Source organism: Scatophagus argus, chromosome 2 (assembly GCF_020382885.2).
Source record: "Scatophagus argus isolate fScaArg1 chromosome 2, fScaArg1.pri, whole genome shotgun sequence".
NCBI lineage: Eukaryota > Metazoa > Chordata > Actinopteri > Scatophagidae > Scatophagus > Scatophagus argus.
Window position 1 is genome coordinate 19,950,072 of NC_058494.1, and position 18,611 is coordinate 19,968,682.

Consider the following 18,611-nt stretch of genomic DNA (forward strand, 5'->3'; position numbering starts at 1 on the left):
CACGCACACACACTGTCATCTCTCTCTGTAGCCGCATCCCTGGCCTCTGGTACAGCCAGCCGTGTGTCTGAGCAGGAACCCCACTAAGCTGGCTTGGGTCCAACACCAAGGTCTCTCACCTCACAGGCTGGGCAGGGGGCCTGGTAGCTCCTGTGAGTTATTCTTGGGCACGGACCTGGGTTCCACCTCTCTCACCTCCTTTTGTCTCATCCACTCTCCTCTGGCCCACCCCAGCCTCCTCCTCTCCCTTATCCCCCTCTCTGGGACCCTGTGGCTGATGAGCCTGTCCTTCAACTATCAGCATCTTCAATTGTCTTTAACACACACACACACACACACACACACACACACACACACACACACACGGTAAACTTGGATTTACATAAGCTTGCTTGAGTGTCCGTGTGGCCATAAATGCTGAGGTCACCTTCATATACCTCCGCTATCTGCAGTGTTTCATTAGTATAAAGGACGTGCGGTTTACTTACACAAGTAAAAACTTTTATCTTAAACCCTTTATTATGTCTCAGAGGCTCCCTAAAGTTTTTTTTCCTGCCAAATAAAAAACCTTCTCTTAAACAACTATTAAGAGAAAGTTTTGCATCGTCATTTGGACTGAAATGATTAGCTGATTCATTCATCCATCATCTATAGCTGATTAATAAATTGACAAAAATAGTTGATTTGAGAATTTGCTGCTTTTCTGTTTTATATAACGATGACCAACATTATTCACTGGTGTCTGACATCAGAGAAACTAAACGATTAAGCAAAGAAACAATTGTCAGATAAACTTGGATTATGGATAATAATAGTTATTTGTGCAGTCGTGAAGAAATTTTAAACTCTAGAAATACATAGCTTTTAATGAGTGCTCACACCAAATTCCATATCAGCATCTTTTTAAGTGAAATGAAAACAAGGAAAAACAAAACACGAGCTTGCAGTCCTAACACATGATTTTATGGAGTAAATACCAAATACAAAAATCAGAATTCCTTTATTTATCCCTGGAGGGAAATTCTTGTTTTTACAGACATTGCACATGCAGTATTCCAACTTGGATAGAAACCCATCCCTTTTATATTAAGTGATTTATAGCATAATATAACATCTGTAAATATCATTTGTAAATTGTGTTATAGTTTCCGCCTACACTGGATGCACATTAAAGCACATATCCATCTGTATAGTATGTTCATAGTACTTAGAAACCCTGTATATTATGACAACTACCTGTATATCATGTTTATAGTATATCTGTAGCATAGACACCTGTACAAACCCTGTACGTACTGTAAATTACTGTATACCTGGCACTTCTGGTTAGATGCCAAACTGCGTTTCGTTGCATTGTACTTGTACATGTGTAATGACAACAAAGTTGAATCTAATCTAATCTAATGTGTTTGGTTGATTTTGCCACTAGAGGTCACTGAATATCAACCAAATGGAATGAGGATGTAAACACGGTGTTAAAAAGAGGTCCATAAATGTGTTCAGCAATCTTACAGGCAATGCATAGTAGTTAATAGCAAACGGACATATTGATGGCATATTTCATTGAATGAATTTGTGTAAATAAAAGTTAGCAAAAATATCTGTTTCTCTGATGGGAATGCGTTCTGGGAATGAGTTCTTTGTCTTTTTGAAAACGACTTACACAAATCTAGACCTACTCTAATCCTGGACCAGAGATAAACTTAACTATTTCCACAAAGGTTTGTATTCTACATCCGCCTCAGCATCAGTACCAAGCTGGAGAGACGATCAGCTTCAGAGCTCCCACTCTGATCCCATTTTCGAGTACCTAGGACATCCGAGATTTACACTTAATCACTAATCCTCTTAAAACATAATAAAAGTATATTTTATGAGTCATATATTTTTAGAAAAAGAAAAATTTCTATGGCAAAGATGTTTGGCATGGTTATATGTAGTTTATACATAAGTTATGGGGTAAGAGAGCATGCGTGGAAGTTGACGCCCACTTTTTCCAGAACCGTCTTTAAACCCAAGTCTACGTAGACGATCTTTGTAGTGGCCAGATGCTCAGCACGCATACTTTCACCAATAGGTCCGCTAATGAAATTTCATTTGTTGTAATTATTACTCGCGCTTTAACTTACAAGTACTTATTATTTTGCTAAAATCCCAAAAAGAAAATCTCCGAAAAAAAAATCCCAAACACGTGTACCAATATATCATTAAAATACACCCCCCCCCCAGTCCTGCCAAGTAATGGTATATCCTGCCGACGTCCTGCGCGGGAGCGGAAAACGTGCATCCGACTTTGGGGAAAAGGAGCGGTGTATTTTGCTGGTAAAAATTTGTGCTTCCATAACAATATACTCAACTGCTAATAAGATCTAGCTTTGTTATAGACGTCTATGCAAGCTAGTGGTGGGTGAAGATTGTTGTTGTAGCTTCCGTAGCATTAAACAGCTGCAAGCTAGCTAGCGCGTCTGTTTGTTGATGAGACGTTCTGCTCTGCTGACATCTTGTCACGCACTTGTTTACTTAGTGTTTAGTGACTTGCCAGGTGTCCGTGAAATTAGCTGGGATACATTCGGTGTCTGTGTGTCAGACATGACTGTTTTTGTCGGACTGATCATCAGTTTCATGTTTGAATGAACTGCGGACACTTGGTGGTGGTTAGGGGGAGGGGCACTGAATGAAATGTGTACACGATTTGCGTGGCTCTTGAGATCCATCTCAACAAGTGCATTTGTTTTTAATACAAACACGTATAAATATGTTCGGGTGTTTATTTACTTGTCTTGTGTTTTTTTACAGCTTGGCAATACGTTCAGCATGGCTCGAGATTGGAAACCCGGTGATCTAATCTTTGCCAAGATGAAGGGCTATCCACACTGGCCTGCAAGAGTAAGTGTGGGCTCTAATCATAGGCAAAGTCAGGCAAATTTATTAATTTAATATTTACAGTTAAACTCATTAGGCCTCACATTAAAATGCAAGCGGAAGCATCCATCCAGCAGAAGAGAGCAAAGAGACACAGACGCAAACCACAGGCGCACACAAACAGAAACTGATCACAAAAACAGGAAAGCGTTCAGTTTGATTTTGAATATGGACGCAGTATGACAAGTTTCTGCTGTTTGTGGATGTAAGTAATCACTCATTTTTTTATCTATTTCTTTTCCAGATCGATGAAGTCCCGGATGGTGCAGTGAAGCCATCCAATATCAAGTTCCCAATCTTCTTTTTTGGCACCCATGAAACGTTCGTAACCAGCCACTATCAGTCTTTGTTATTTCCTTCCTTCCTGGCTGTACATTGTACCTGCGTGCTTGAAGTAGCATTTAATGTTTTACTTACACAGGATGGCCTGAACAAATGGAATGAACTGCAGGAGATGCAAGAAAATTTGTGTTTTGACATACAGGGAATTCACAGCATAAACATTATTTTAGATGGTAAATGGCTGCATTCAAATGGTGTTGCATACAAACATTGTGGATTATGTTCTTTCAAACAGTGCATTTCTTGGCCCAAAAGATATCTTTCCGTACCTACCAAACAAAGAGAAATACGCCAAGCCCAACAAGAGGAAAGGATTCAACGAAGGATTGTGGGAGATTGAGAACAACCCAAAAGTTGAACTCACTGCACCCAAGGTACCTCCTCCTCCTCCTCCTCCTCTCTGTCGCCTCCAAAGTCAGTTTTCAGTATTTCTCCTCCAGATGTTGGCCTCAGGCTGACATGAAGACTTTAGGAAAAAAAAGGCTTGTCCAAAAACATTCTGGCTCACAGATTCTTCAGTTACATTTTGTATCATCATTTTTGAAGTGCTTGTACTACACTACACTTGAAAAATGTAAGAGTGGTGAAGGTTTTCTGTAGTGAGTGGATAAAGGCTACTATGTGTAATGCAACTGTATGCTGGCTCTGATTGGACTGGTGAAAAAGCCTAATCCCTGCTCGGCATCACTGTTGAAGCTGTTGGTTTGGAGCTTAGTAGCAAACTGTGTTTTTTTTCTTCTGTTTCAAGCCGGTTCCCCCAGAATCATTTACTGAAAAAGATTCGGACAGCAGCCCAGAGGCTGAAGAAGAAGCAGATGACAAGGGGATAAAATCCAAAGTAAGGTTTTGCCCTTCAAAATCTATCATCCACAAGTAAATACAGACACAGTCGCTTCACTGCATTTACCTGCTGCTGGTGCGTTCCTGTCTACGTTGTCAGCTTCCTCCTTCGTTTGCTGTTTTTCTTTGATCTTTCTCTGTCGTTTGTCTGCTTCATACTGAATTACACATCAGTGGAGGCAATAACTTACAAACTGATGGTTTCATTTTGTGTCGGTGGATTAAAAGACATGTATGCTAAGAGTAGCGTCTGGAACAGAAGGATACTCGCTAACCTTTCTCCCTTTCAAGACTCGTTTATCCCACCACACTGCATCCTATGCTGTGTCTTGGGTGCATTCAGGTTCCAGGAAGTGAGGCTGAGAAGGAGAATGAGGAGGAGGAGGAGGAGGAGGAGGAGGAGGAGGAAGGGTCTCTGAACTCTGAGCAGGTTCCTCAGAACCAGGATGTACGTACTTTGCATGCTGAGATCCCATAAAGCGGTGCAGGTCCCCTCATCCCCTTCCTGTGGGAAAGCATGCGGCACTTGGGTGGTTTTTCAATTGGTGGTTTGTTTCTGTTTTTGTTGGGCGGCCACGAACTTGTGTTGTTGCTTGATGTCTTGATTAGAGCGCCTTGTCTGGGTTTGCTGTGTTAATGGTATTGAGGTGACAACTGACTTACAATCAGTCAGATAGACATTCAGATTGGACAGTCCCCGTGTGTCTCCACTAAAAATAAAGATTAAATAATGTCAGGTAAGCACAGCTGCCTCTGGATCAAAGTGATTTATATTTGGGGAAATTAACTCTGTGTGAAACTTGAAAATAACTGGAAAGTTTGGTTTCTTTTCTGATTTACCTCTCTGGGACCACCCTAACAACTTGTATTATTGCTTTCCATTTCTTGCCTTTCCCTGTCCACATATTCACCGAACTGCTGCCTGAAATCAGTTGATATTTTATTTTTGCACGGTTTTCTGTGTGTGTGTGTGTGTGTGTGTGTGTGTGTCGGAGAAAGGTAAGTTGTGTCTCAGTTTCTATATGTATTCTGCACACGATCAGGTGCTTGTTTGTTTTTTTAGTTACTTTGACATTTCCCTGCTGTCTCTGTAATACTTAATAGTTAAAACCGTGTCCCAATTCCTGACTATAAACACATATATACCCGAATAAGTTCGTTAAAATGCTTCTAATGTTTAATTGTGCTGTTAGTTTACCCTGTTGTTGTTGTTGTGGTTTTCACAGGATGGTCATGATGATATACAAAACCAAACCTGTATACTTTAAATATTAGTACGTAGTATATATTGTGTTTAGTTAGTGTGTGTGGAATTTGGACACAGTTATTGTTAATGAAACACATGAATTACCCCACAAGGTGTAATAACAAAATTATACACTAGATGGTGCAGTTGGTCCAAGCATTTAATTTGTTCTCATTAAGAGGAGGGTAGAAGTGGGACGGATCAGATAATCCAAGAGGGCCTGAATGTATGCTAAGTTGTCCACTTGACGTGTACGCCACCTGGCTTTTATTTTAGCAGCCGTTCACGTTAGATTAAAGAGGAGACAGTTGAGTTAAATGTCGGGATTACAGGATGAAATAAACACAAGGTGTCACATTTTTAGGGCTCGGCTCAGAAGGAATCCACAGATGTTCCCAAAGCCAAGAGAGGAAGAAAGAAAAAGGTGGGTAGTAATTTAGTCATTACATTTGGTTCATAGGGTATATTTTATGATGTATGTCATTGTTGTTTTTTTCCAGAGTGATGCTGAGCAGGAGACTGAAAAAGATGATGCTCCTGCTAGTCCTGTTAGTGCCTCAGGTAAGCAGGATTCACTGTGCCGTTGGTATTCATAATGGTGATCGACACTATACAACAAATATGAGAGAATACGTCACATCGACGGACATGTTGCGTAGTAGAATTGTAAGATGTTTTAACTTTATTTTAAAGTTGTGTGTCTTCGGCTCTGCTTTCGCATACACTGGATTTATGGTGTGTCTTTATGTGCCATGTTTTGTGCCAACGTGACCAGGTGGGGAGGGTCCCAAACGAAGAGGCAGGAAGCCTAAAAGTGAGAAGTTGCTTTTGCTTCAGCAGCAGGAGCAGCAAGGATCAGGAAGTGAAATGTAACTACATGAAGATGAAAACACACAACATACACCTGCAAAGCAAAATTCAAAAGAAGAGGGGAAAAAAAATCTGTTTGTTGTACAACACTGGGCCCAAAAAAATCAAACTTCATATTCTGTAAAACTGACACAGTTTTGTCAAATCGATGATGCAGTTGAACCTTTATAAACAACATGAGTTGACGACGTGTGTGGGCATTGCTCGTGGCTGCTTACAGCTACATTGGAACTATTGCAGCAATTATAATTCCATTTAGATATTCTCCATTCTTTGTCGTAACAGACCCTTTCTCTCTCCTTGTTTTTTTTTTTTTGTAGGGACACTGCTGAGTCGGACAGAAAGAGGAAGAGGGCACCGGAGGACAAGTCTAAGAGTGGAGAGGAGGAGAAGAGAAAGAAGGAGGAGGGCAAAGGAAAGGACGCAGAGGGAAAGGAGCCCGAAGCCAAGAAGAAGAAGCAGTCCAGGGATGACACCTCCTCGGGCTCTGACGATGAAGAGGCAGGTGTCCTGTCCACGCGAACATCTCCGCAGTTCGAAGCACTAACATTGTTTCTAGACACGAACAGTCCGTGCGACGCTTTCACTTGCGCTTGATTTTCTTTTTAATCTCAGAAAAACAAAGCCAGAAAGAAACACCCGAACTCAGAAATGGACAAAGATGTGCGACGGCGGAAAGCAGATGAAATGAGAGAGTACGTGTGCATGTAATATCCATCTGAAATGATGTCCTCGTGTTGCTTATTGTGGTTTGATCAACAGCCAACAATCCAATCGTAGTTAATCTCACAGTTATCTGAAGAGAAAAGCTTTTAGGAATAACCAGAAATTGATACATTAAAGATATTTGAACTTGATTTTTAATATTAAATGGGATCGTAAATTATATTTTATGTAGAAGCTGCTTGTGTTTGTCATGTTTATGACACTAAAAATCATTAGGAGTGCTTATTTTGTTTTTCAGGCCAAACAAAGATGATGGGAAGAAAAATGAAGAGAGGAGTGGAGTCAAGAAAAAAGGTAAGTAAAGTTCAAAGACTTCAAGACTTGTGGTAGTGATTAGGTAGCGATAAGACAATTGGAACTGAACCTTAACTTGCGGTGATGTAAATTTAAGATCATGAATTAACGCTTACGCTAATGTTACGCTTCAAGGTTTTCATAATTAATCCTCCACAGGGTTTTTGTTTTGCCTGACTAAATGCAAGGTTTTCTCCCTTTGCTACACTGCGGGAGCCTCATGTTCAGGCAGAGAAAACCCACTTCGTTTCAGCTAAACAAAAACACACCGACATGTGTGTGTGAAGAACGTGTTTTTTGATGGTAATGTAAGCAAAACCATTTCCATCGTAATGTTTTCTTTTCTCTTGGCCACAGAAATATCAACTGACTTGAAACTCCAGAGACTACACAGTGAAATCAAGATTTCACTGAAAATTGACAATGCTGTAAGTTAACCGCTCGTACTCCACTGGCAGATGACAGAGTCAACGTTGCAAATCAATGTTTGTTCATATCAGCTGTCCATAAAACGATGTGAAACAGAACACTTTCATTCACTTGTGGATGTATATTTTTGGAGTATTTGATGTGTCCCAGAATCCCTTGTGTTGTGTGTCTTCAGGGGTAAAATAGCGTGAGTGTGTGTTAAAGTCACCCTGCGACTCGCTTCACGTTTCTTTTAACTAAACATGGTGAGTCACAGATCCGCTGAAGGTGTCTGCGCGTGACCTTAAAACTATGACCAGAACAATTTGGATTGCGACACTGATTTGACAGTAAAGCTGGTTCCTGTCATTCACAGGACCATAGAGTGACCTCAGCAATGCGAGAGTCAGACGCTGTCATGTGTGACCCCCGTTAGCGACCTCAGAACTCGGGACACACACAACACGTCGATGTTTTACGATTTTTCAAAAATGAATTCCCTCTTTTCAAGTCACCCGAAAAGAGATGGTAAACCACAACAATAATTTGTCATATGTAATCTAAAATTAGGAAAACGTGTCCGGTTCTACTTCTAATTCCTAGTGAAGTCCTGAATGAGGACAGTTTTAAGAATGTTGTTCAGCATGCTAAGCCAAAGCCATCAGACAAAGTTTCTGTTGCTATATCTGAGTCCTGCAAGATCCTTTAATGCCCACCACTTTTAAAAGGTAGTTCCAGCATTATAATCAGCCATCACTCCAACACACTTCTTAGGAAATAAAAGTCATCTCCAGTGTGTGTAAAACCACCTGCTTAATGTTTTGTAGCTCCCCTTTGTGCTGCCAAAACAGGTCTGACCTGTCAGGTGGAGGTGGGGACATGGGACCTCTGGCGGTTATTTTGCCACAACCCAAAGTTTCCAGGCAGAACGTTGCATTGTAAACTAGTGATTAATGTTATTCACTTCACCTCTCAGTGGCTTTAATGTTGTGGCTGATCTGTGTACGTTACATTACAGTAAAAAACATATGTATGGTTTGTTTTTTGTTTGTTTTTTGTTTTTACTATCCTGTGCTTAATTTTGATAATTGGCTCAAGTTTCTCTTTATTGCTCCAGTGTTTTTTTCGCCTTTTTGTTTCTTACCTCTGTTGGCTTGTGCTTACTTCCATATCACTTTCATTCCTGCTCTCACCTCACCAGGACGTGAAGAAGTGCTTGGATGCATTGGATGAGATTGGTGCCCTTCAAGTCACAACCCAACACCTGCAGAAACACAGTGAACTTATTGCCACACTGAAGAAGGTAAATTGCCTCATTGATTTATGCACAATCCACTTAAAGTAAGACCAGACGACACCAGTTTGTGTTTCTAAGCATAGACGTTTATACATTTCTTTTTTTTTTCATGTTTTAGATTCGCAGATTCAAGGCCAGTCAGGACATCATGGACAAGGCGACCATGTTGTATAACAAGTTTAAGAGTATGTTTCTGGTTGGAGAAGGTGACTGTGTGCTCAGCCAGGTGCTCAACAAGTCTTTAGCCGAGCAGCGGCAGCACGAGGAAGCCAAGAAAGGAGCACTGAAGAGAGTGGAACAAGCCAAGGAGAACAACTCTGGTACTGTTTTTCCACTTTTCTGTCGGTTCTTAGTTACTCACAGTGAAGTGACACGATTAGAACATATGCTGTGGGATCTCCTGATTGTTTCTTTCCTCACAGCCTCTTGCTGATGGAGTCTAGTGCCTCACAGAGAGGCACATGTGGACTTCTTTCATCTTTGACGTCTTCAAACACATTGTTGTCAGATTGACCATAATTACCCCATCCGGGCTGCGTTGCTTTTAGCACTTGTCGGCGTTGCGCATTGACCTCACGGGCACATTTGAGTCAGCCTTAAAAGAACCCCAACAAATGAGACGTGCTGTTTTGGAGATGGTCTGACCCATCTGTAATCTGTAATCAATCAGATCCATTTTTTGTTCCCCAACACATCAACTCAAAGAACTGACTTGGGCAATGGGTGGCTTTAATGTTCTTTTTCTGACTCGGCTGCTGATCATCTTTATTCCTAATCGTAATTGCTTTATACAAGTTGCTAATGTACAGGAGGAGTAACTTGACAATGAGCTATTTGGAAGCCTGCAGTGCAGTGTAACAGCTCTGTTAAGGGTGGTGAAGGCCTTAAGGTTAGCGAAACCGGCTTATCACCAGGAGGTCATCAGTTCAGTCTGCTCGGGGAAAGTAAAAAAGCCATGCTTGCCCCTCCCTCATTACCACCACTGAGGTGCTCTTAAACCTAACTGCCTTAAAGGCTTTCAGTGACGCAGACAGTAAACAGAGGTCTGCAGTCATGTTCTCGCTCAGTTGACTCACTCTGATGTTCATACAGTAATTAAAAAATTTGTTCCTCTGTGAGAGCTCTCTCTTTTCTGTAGCTAGGCATGCCAAATGGACGGAAAATCGTAGTTAGCACGGTAAGGTCTGGAGCTCAGCATGTGTCATCACATGCTCCTGTGGGTTCCCCTCTCTGTGGTGGTTTCGGTTTGTGACGTGATGTGCTGTCTGACTGAGTCTGTGTGTCTCTCTGCGTGCCGCCTGAAGACAAGATGACAAACGGCGACACCAGCCCCGAAGAGAAGAAGCAGCAGGAGGCCGAGAGGGAGAAGCTCCCTGAAGACACCTCAGCTGGAGAACATCACAGGTTTGTTCACACATACGAAGTACACGTGTGTTCACACAAAGTGTCAACCAAAAGAAGCCATCACTGCTTTTAATCTGTAACACTCAATTATTTGACTTTTGTGATTTTTAAACTTTGCCCCTAAAAGTTTTGTCTGAGGTTTGGTCCTCGTACTCGCACCAGAAACTACTTGACAAATGTTTTTCAAATACGTTATACAAGTAATAATATAAGAAAAATAATAACTTTATTAATATATCACTTTTTAAAAAACAGGTTCCAAAAGTGCTTCGTAATCAGTTAAAATCAGAAACTACAGATAAAACATAAGAGCAATATATACAGTAAGTAAGTAAATGTAGGCAATTAATTGACAAAATGTTGGAACTTGGAAAATTTAAAAACCTACGAAACAAGGACGGTAATAAATGTAGGAAATTGAGAATTTAAAACAGAATAAGATGAAAGGACGGTAAAAGACGACATCACGTATAAGCCAGTCTATAAAAATCGGCTTTAAGAAGCGATTTAAAAGAAGTCGCCGAGCTTACAGACCTTACCTCCTCGGGCAGGTCGTTCCAAAACCTCCACTTTGGATCGACCAGAAAGACCCCACCCTGAGGATCTGAGGCTGCGGCCTGGCTCATACAGGGATAACAACTCTGTTGGGGTCAGAGCCTGGTGTGCTTTAAAAATGATCAGTAAAATCTTAAAATCAGCTCTAAAATGGACTGGCAGCCAATGGATGGAGGCTAAGATAGGAGAATCGTGGCTGCTGGGTTGTGAATGACTTGAAGGTGCGAGATGGACTTATGGGAGGTGCCTGACAGAAGAGAGCTGCAGTAGTCTAACCTGGAGATGATGATCCCATATGGTCTCAGTACTTACAGGCTTTCCTAATTTTGATCCTATAGATTCCTACTTAAGATGTAAATTGATTTGGATGCTCTGGTGACTAAGCAACCGTGATGATTGTACTCAAAACAAACAAAAAAAAAACAACCCTAGTCAATCAGACCAACAGCGTGGCTCACTGCTGTGTTTTTAATCATTTGTTAACAGTGGAGGCGGAGAAGTTACAGTTCTGACATCTTTGTTTGTTTTCTTTGACTGCAGTGCCCCTAAAGCTCAGGAAGAGTCCACCTGACTGTCCTACATGTCTGAAGAAAAGAAGATATTTGCTGCTGTGTTCACACGACCTTTGTGCAAACTGGACTGACTGGCATGCAGGTGTCCAGTTTGCTGACTCTGTCCATCAGTGATGTTTCTCAAAGGTTTCAGTGCATGAACCTCCTCCACTCTGACTGACTGACTGACTGACTGAATATATATTTTTTTTTTACTTTGTGTAATCTTAACCTCTCTGGCACCTTTTATCATGTGCTCATGTCTCATTTGTTGAATTTGAGTAACGGTTTTGTCAAGAGTGAGAAGTCGTAGATCTGCGGCGCTGAACTGTTTTCAGTTCAAATAGATGCTTCTGATTGTACTATCCTTCCACATGCATTTAAATGCATTTTTTACATTACAGAATCAACAGTTTGAGCTTAACTTTGCTTAGATTATTGGAACTACTGCGCTGTAGTCGTAGTTAGGAGCTTCATTACCACATTTAATTAATCCTATCGGACTCTGTTAACATTTTATAGATTAGCAATCTCTTCAGATGCACAAGCAGGAAATTCTGGAGTTTGCCAAAGTTTATTTTGCCAAGTTTTCTCAACCATGTTCAATTGTCTGTTTTTAAAAGTTGGTTGTTTTAACATAGATGTAAATAAGAGTATTTTTTTGTGCCTGTCTGATGACCTGTTTCAGCATCCCATAATAAAGTCGGACATACTGTGTAGTGCTGATTTTGTCGTAAATGAAACGTGTTCACATCGATTTCACAGAACACCTCAACAACAGACCTCTTGTCTGTTGATTTAAGCTTTTTACTAGACTTTGCCCATTTTACCATGTTATCTGGTGGATGTTAGTTCTGTGGCCACACTGTTGAGAATCTTATAATCTTTAATATCATCTGAACCTTTTTTCATTTCAATCAATCAATCAAATATTCAATGAATATTTAATGTTAAGAAAATTTCTAAATTTGAGACAAGGTTACACTGCCTATTAATGATTACTCAAGTACTACTTTAATACGTACTAACCTGAAGAGGTTGCTGAAACTCTTAAGTGTCTTAATGCATTTGCTTGAAGAAATTCACAAGCCAGTAAAATAAACCTTCCATGTTGGTTTATTTCAAACAAAACGCAAAATGAAAACATCAGTCCAAAACATTTTTATTTTTCTTTTTAAAGAAAGTATAAGTTTCGCAAAATGTGGAAACATTTCATTCTGAAATATAAAACGTATAACTGTATTATACAGCATTAAATCAAGGAGGTGAGCAGTTGAAAGGCTCAGTTGAAGGCACCGCGGTCCACATAAGGGTAGGCCAAGAAATTCCCCAGCTTGTTGCCTTGAGCGTCGTAGTGCAGCATCCGGAAGCACTTGTCACAGAAGAGACAAGGGTTACTTGGAGCAAACTGGTCGTTGGTAGTGAACCACCTGGGAAGAGTCAGGAATGGTTAACTCGTATTTAGAGTTTGAAAATGCCAAATCTGCTCAAGCACTGCTGACACACACACACGCACACACACACCTCCCGATGAAGACATGGCAAACGGCACACTTCTGCGTGGTGACCCTGTTCTTGTGCGTGAGAAGCGGGTACAGCTTCCTGTCCAGGCAGTCGTTCCTGTGGGCCAATCTGTAATGTGTAAAAGAAGCGGGGCCATTCAAAGTCAGAGTGATGAGAACACTGATTCGTTTCACATTTGTGACATTAACAGCTGTTTTCATCAGCGGTTGCCGTGGCGCACACCGAAGATAAATCTGCTCACAGAAGCATCTACTATTACACATTTCCCAGTATGATGAAACCCAATTAGCTACAAGGTCTTGTGAGAGAAGTCAAATCCTGTCTGACAACGAAGGGCTTTCTTTTTAAAGCTTACAGAAAATGTGAAAAGTGAGTAGAAAATGCAGATAAATCACATCTTGTGTCAAATATATATATATATAATCAAGCAGTAGTATAAAAATAGCTTATCAGGGCAGAGAGTGAGGAAGACCAATCTGGACTCTGGATCAGAAGACATGCTGCTGGAGTGGGTAAAAACATACAGGAAGTGCCTTTGATGTTGCCAATCTGATTCTGAAGGGGTATTTTCGAGAGCTTTGACTTTATACTTAATATGTTCCCAACCAGCTGTTGCAGCCACATAATCCAGAGTTATGCGAAAATAAAGAGGAGGGTGACAGGCCAGGAGGCACCTTGGGTCAGATTTTTGTCATTTTGCCAACATTTGTGTTTTAGTGGAATTTAGTTTGTTGGGTTTTTTTCTGCATTCGGTTTAGTGCTAACCAAGCTAACATTGCACTAGCTGCGTGAGGCTAATGTGGTGCCAAGACGACATCCTAAATTACTGCTATGACTGCTGTTGTATTTTATCTCTCTTGTGTTTCCTGTGGTGACCAGGTGTTGATCCTATCATTTGTCTGCTCTGTTTGTGTTTGCATCTGTTTGCGCTAGTCAGTAAGGCAGCTGAATAGCAAACTGATGCGATGAACAGCCTCCAACTAGAGAGCACAGAGCCTGGGAAGGAATGAGCTGCCCTGAGGTCAGTACTTGCGATGCAAAGGCAAGATGACACAGAAACCTGCGAAGACTTGGGCAGGACTGCAGCAGCCCCCCTTTCCAGGCTCTGTGCTTATTTTGAGTAATGAAGAAGATATAATAAGGTAAAGTAATAAAAATGTTTAAAAATTAAGTGCTTTAAGACCCGTAAGGATGACAAATCAACAGCACATTAAGTTACAAGTTTAGATGGCTGCTTCAGTATCCATCCATTCATCCACTTTGTACGCCTATCTGTCAGGGTCGCGGGGGGGGGGGGGCTGGAGCCTGTCCCAGCTGACCACTGGGTAATGTGCATGTTTTTGGGATTGTGGGAGAACATGCACAGAAGGGCCCAGACTGGAATTCGAACCTGGAACCCTCTTGCTGTGAGGCGACAGTGCTAACCACTGCACCACCGTGCTGCCTGGCTGCTTCAGGATGTCATTTAAAAAAACGGGGCCAAAATTGAGATACAAAGCAGCACCGACCTGATGTCTGTGATGATGACGAGATGTTCGCAGTCTCCCTGATGACAGTAGAGGTATGGGAAGCCCACTTTAACCGTCAGGTCCACGAATCGCGTGTCCTCCATCTTGGCCTGGCTGTACGTTGGGAAGTTGCGGGCCTTTGCCCATTCAATGATAGTCCTGTATTGCAAACAATTGGAAGATGCATCACTAAAAATATCCTCGCAAATTCATCCCTGTTCATTCTGAAGTAATACATCACATTGAACTGAAGTTCCACTTCCTAATAGGGTTCAGTGTTTTGTGTGTTTATCCGACAGACAGGATTTCACTTTCTGATGATGGTTTTAATTGGACATATGACTCTAGAGAATAATGACAGCAACAGGGTGATTTTGGTTTAAACTCAGATGAATGAATAGAGCAACATGCCCGAGAATATTTTTTTTGTTCTTGTAGGAAAACCACAACATCACCACTCCCACAGCTCTTTCCAAGTACAAGTTTTTCCACAGTATTTCAGAGTATAAATGGAAGAAAGTGAAGCGCAACATTCTGCACTATTTCTACCCGCCTTCTCTGCTCGGCTTGTGAGAGTGACTATTTTAGTAAATGTCAACATCTTGACCTTAATCTGACTAAGAATCACAAGGAATCAATTAATATCCTCTAACACCAAGATGTCTTTGTTCATGTTGTTACCATGAGATTGCATAAGTGACATTTAGGGTGATAAGTAGTAGTATACCAGTGAATCCATGGCCTGCTCTGCAGTATAAACCAATCAGCCACATTAAAACCAATGACAGGTGAAGTCAATAACATTAATCATGTGTTTACAATTCAATGTTCTGTGGGGAAATCTTGGATTCTGGCAATCGTGCGGATGTTCTCTGACACACACCACCCATTTTAACATCGCAGACCAAATACACCCCACCCATGGCAATGGCTCTCAGCAGCAGCACCCCCACGCCAGCTGGACAATGTGCCCCGTCACATTTCAAATAAACAGCTCAGGAATGTCTAAAGTACCACAACAACAGTCTGCAGACTCCCCAGATCTCAACCTGATCCTGTGCATCCCACCTGGAGGCCCCACCCTCAATGCACAAGACCAAAGGATCCAACATTCCAATGCCAGTGACCACAAAATACCCCCAGAGGTGCTGTGTCCCTTCCCCTGACGGGTCACATGTCCCCCTTGGAAGGGATACCTCCAAAATATTAAGCAGGTGGTTTTAATGTGGCGGCTGGTCGGTGTAGACACTGTATTGTTGCACACTAGACTTACATGCTGATGTCCTGACACTCTGGGAATCGCGTGTCGTTATAGAAAACTCCTTCAAAGTAAAAGAAAGCTGACTTGAAGTGATCCTGAAACAGAAAACATGAAAAGATTACTGTAAGAATAATGTAAAATTCTTAAACTGAGTGGTGCAGTCAGGGTAATTACACCACAATGGCCACATCTGTGCGGATACACAGTGTTACAAAACAATTATGTTCAGATCCTGCAGAGTGCCTGGGACTGCAGATAAACCGGACATGTGCTTACTTTGCTTATGAAGTCCGGAACCACGTCCGGCGCATTGCTGAACTCTCCACACACTTGCAAGTCGCTGACACAGCAGATCGCATCCCTGAGCTCAGCCAGGGTGTGGGAGCCCGTCATGAGCAGGGTCATGTGGGGTCTGATGTAATTAAACTGAGGGGGGACGGGAATGGAAGGAAAACGTTAGAACTGTGGAGAATAACACTGAGGGGGGAAAAATAAATGCCTGGATAAGATCTGTCAGGTTTTTGGCAATCTTAGAAAGATAAAAGCTCACTTTCTCAATAACAGCCGGGTAGTAGACGTTGATGGTTAGGATGAGCTCTCCTTCAGGGATCATGTCACCTGTCGAGTCTGGTTTCCTCCCAACAGTTAAACGCTCCTGGAAATCACACAGAGAACCGAGCCTTATAGTAAGACACATGAGCGTATAGTACAAAGTGCTATTCTTGTTTCTGATCTTACTGGCTGACACCCACCAGTTCATCTGCGTAGAGGTCGTGTCTGTTCTTGGTGACTTTCAGAGAAGCTTTGTAATCTTGTTTCTTTTTTCTTTGTCTGTTCAAAAGAAATCACAGAGCACCGAGTTTGTTTACACGCTGTTGGTTTATCCAAGGCACAATTTAAAGTGTAAGAATGGCAGAATAAGCTATACACTAATGTCTTCAGCGTTGGATCTGGAGGCACAACGTCTGGATCGTGCTGCTGGTCCTCGGGATGGCAACGGAGTGACTCAAGACTGGAAAGGACCGAAGAAAAAAAAAAAATAGGAACAAAGTCAAGTAACTAGTTTGTAAACACGGTGAAAACTGACACAAGGCAGCCATTTACAGACAAACAAAAAACAAAATTGCTTTGGTCCAAAGGTGAGCAAAAATGTGCAGAATATTCACTGTGTGCGCAACTGTTCAAGCATATTATAAATCTTTGGGACACAACATCAGATACATAAAAGTCGTACAAATGCCATAGTTGGAGAAGCAGAAACTGGTCATTTGCTTTACTTGATGCTAGATCCTTGCAGGAAATTCAAAGTTAAAAATAAAAATGAATTGAAAATGTGATAGTGATTAACATTGTTACTCATACGCCTGCTATCTGGGTCATGTAAACAATTCGACTCCTTCATGTCGCTTTGCTCTGTCCCACCAACAGTGAAAACCTCAAAATCATTAAAAATAACTTAAAATTGGTAAAATAATAATAATAATAATAATACAACTTTAAAAGGATATTATAACACGTTTTGCTAACAGAATGACCCAAAGATTATCCAAATAACTGCCAGCTAATTTTAGCCATCCACAAACTGATTAATCGACTAATCATTTCAGCTGTACCTCTTCATACTGCTGGGTAAATAACCAAACGGATTTCACAAGCTCTTCATATGCTTTTGTGTGCAAAAGTCTTAACTCAATAAAGTAACTCAAGTTGATCTGTAGGACTCAAGATCGCTGTAGTGAAGCACAATATTTACCTCTGAAGTGTACTGGACTGTACTCCAGTGGTTTCATGTTTGTTTTCTTATTTTTAATGTAATGTCTCCATGTTAGACCACTGCCTGAAATGCTTGTGTTTTTGAATTTCATGTGATGTGATGCCATAACGTGGCGTCAAATTCTTTTACACTCAATTATGTAATATGACGTTATATTGAGGTTTTATTGATCGAATAGGGCCCTGATACAACGTAACTTGTTTGGTTGTCACAAGCAGAGACGCAGGGGAAAGTGAAAGAGGCGCTACGAGAGACACTTTCATGAGACGCCATTCGGGTTTGCTGTTTGAAAACTGCTACAAACCGTTAGCTGAGCTGAACGTCAAGCGGACGTTGGTGCGCATACCTGCAGATGGATTTGAGGTCAGCCATGGTCTCCGCGCTGATCCCCATCTCTTTCGCAAAGTTAGCACTAAATGTGTCCTCGTCCTCCTGCTCGTAGGAGTAGTTGCTCGGCTTCAGTCGACTCAGCCACTCGTTTCTGAAAGAGCCGATATGAAACGGCTTGGTGTTAACATCGTCATATTCATAGTCTGGGATGTTTGCGTTAGAGTCTGTCGAAAGTCTGGATGCCGCCATGTTTTCCTAGCTGTGCGCGGAGTATCATGGGTAATGTAGTTGTTACAGCTAGCGGCGACAAGTCGTTGTTGGTGCACTTGTTTTAAAACATTTTTCTACTAATTTTAACAAAATGTACCTTCGCACCGAATCAGCCATGAACAACATATAATTGGATTTAAAATATTTTGAAATGTACGCCAACAGATACGGTATGATGAGCTATTAAACCACATCATCCACTTCCTGTTCGTCATATGATGAACCGTATAGGCTTATGAAATAGAATATACAATGTTTTTCATTCTTTTTTCAGTAAAAGGAAAAGAAATACATTGTGTTGCTAACATAATTTTTCACGGTTTTTAGTTTAATCCTTGTACATAAGGAATGAAGCCTTAAACAACGACAAGGCAGACTTCTTTCGGCCTATAAAGGGCTGAGAAAAATTAAACCATTATGACACGAAAATAAAATCTCTTTTTTTAGCTTTCATATCTTTAACTGTTCAGTTTGTTTGTGCAGGTCATC

The 18,611-nt window shown here is 41.2% G+C and overlaps 2 protein-coding genes across 4 annotated transcripts; one reads left to right on the forward strand and one right to left on the reverse strand.

The window, feature by feature from the left end:
* The first annotated feature begins 2,171 nt into the window (after positions 1-2,171).
* On the forward strand, positions 2,172-12,174 carry psip1a (PC4 and SFRS1 interacting protein 1a). 3 transcript variants are annotated; one of them, XM_046416590.1, is made up of 17 exons: positions 2,172-2,322; positions 2,797-2,886; positions 3,167-3,243; positions 3,500-3,638; positions 4,013-4,102; positions 4,448-4,552; positions 5,715-5,774; positions 5,851-5,911; positions 6,126-6,219; positions 6,541-6,721; positions 6,836-6,915; positions 7,185-7,240; positions 7,598-7,668; positions 8,850-8,951; positions 9,064-9,265; positions 10,250-10,349; positions 11,445-12,174. In XM_046416590.1, the coding sequence occupies exons 1-17, from the start codon at positions 2,242-2,244 to the stop codon at positions 11,473-11,475; spliced, it is 1,620 nt and encodes a 539-aa protein (XP_046272546.1). In that variant the 5' UTR covers positions 2,172-2,241; the 3' UTR covers positions 11,476-12,174. The 3 variants fall into 3 exon arrangements, with proteins under 3 accessions (XP_046272546.1, XP_046272563.1, XP_046272554.1); XM_046416598.1 differs by lacking the exon at positions 2,172-2,322 and adding an exon at positions 2,360-2,403; XM_046416607.1 differs by lacking the exon at positions 4,448-4,552.
* Positions 12,175-12,601: 427 nt separating this feature from the next.
* snapc3 (small nuclear RNA activating complex, polypeptide 3) lies at positions 12,602-18,131 on the reverse strand. Its single transcript, XM_046416622.1, has 9 exons — positions 17,869-18,131; positions 16,677-16,760; positions 16,501-16,579; positions 16,299-16,403; positions 16,025-16,174; positions 15,761-15,843; positions 14,488-14,646; positions 12,980-13,087; positions 12,602-12,885 (listed from the first exon to the last, which is right to left on the reverse strand). The coding sequence occupies exons 1-9, from the start codon at positions 18,099-18,101 to the stop codon at positions 12,738-12,740; spliced, it is 1,149 nt and encodes a 382-aa protein (XP_046272578.1). The 5' UTR covers positions 18,102-18,131; the 3' UTR covers positions 12,602-12,737.
* Positions 18,132-18,611: the final 480 nt, after the last annotated feature.

Bases quoted from the DNA above. Each gene is read 5' to 3' on its own strand.
- psip1a (XM_046416590.1), top strand. From the start codon at position 2,242: ATGGTATATCCTGCCGACGTCCTGCGCGGGAGCGGAAAACGTGCATCC. The intron at 4,103-4,447 runs GTAAGGTTTTGC...GGGTGCATTCAG, and splicing joins ACAAGGGGATAAAATCCAAA to GTTCCAGGAAGTGAGGCTGA. The intron at 5,912-6,125 runs GTAAGCAGGATT...CAACGTGACCAG, and splicing joins TAGTCCTGTTAGTGCCTCAG to GTGGGGAGGGTCCCAAACGA.
- snapc3 (XM_046416622.1), bottom strand. From the start codon at position 18,101: ATGGCGGCATCCAGACTTTCGACAGACTCTAACGCAAACATCCCAGAC. The intron at 16,580-16,676 runs GTATAGCTTATT...TCTTTTGAACAG, and splicing joins CCAACGCTGAAGACATTAGT to ACAAAGAAAAAAGAAACAAG. The intron at 16,175-16,298 runs GTGAGCTTTTAT...GTCCCCCCTCAG, and splicing joins ACCCGGCTGTTATTGAGAAA to TTTAATTACATCAGACCCCA.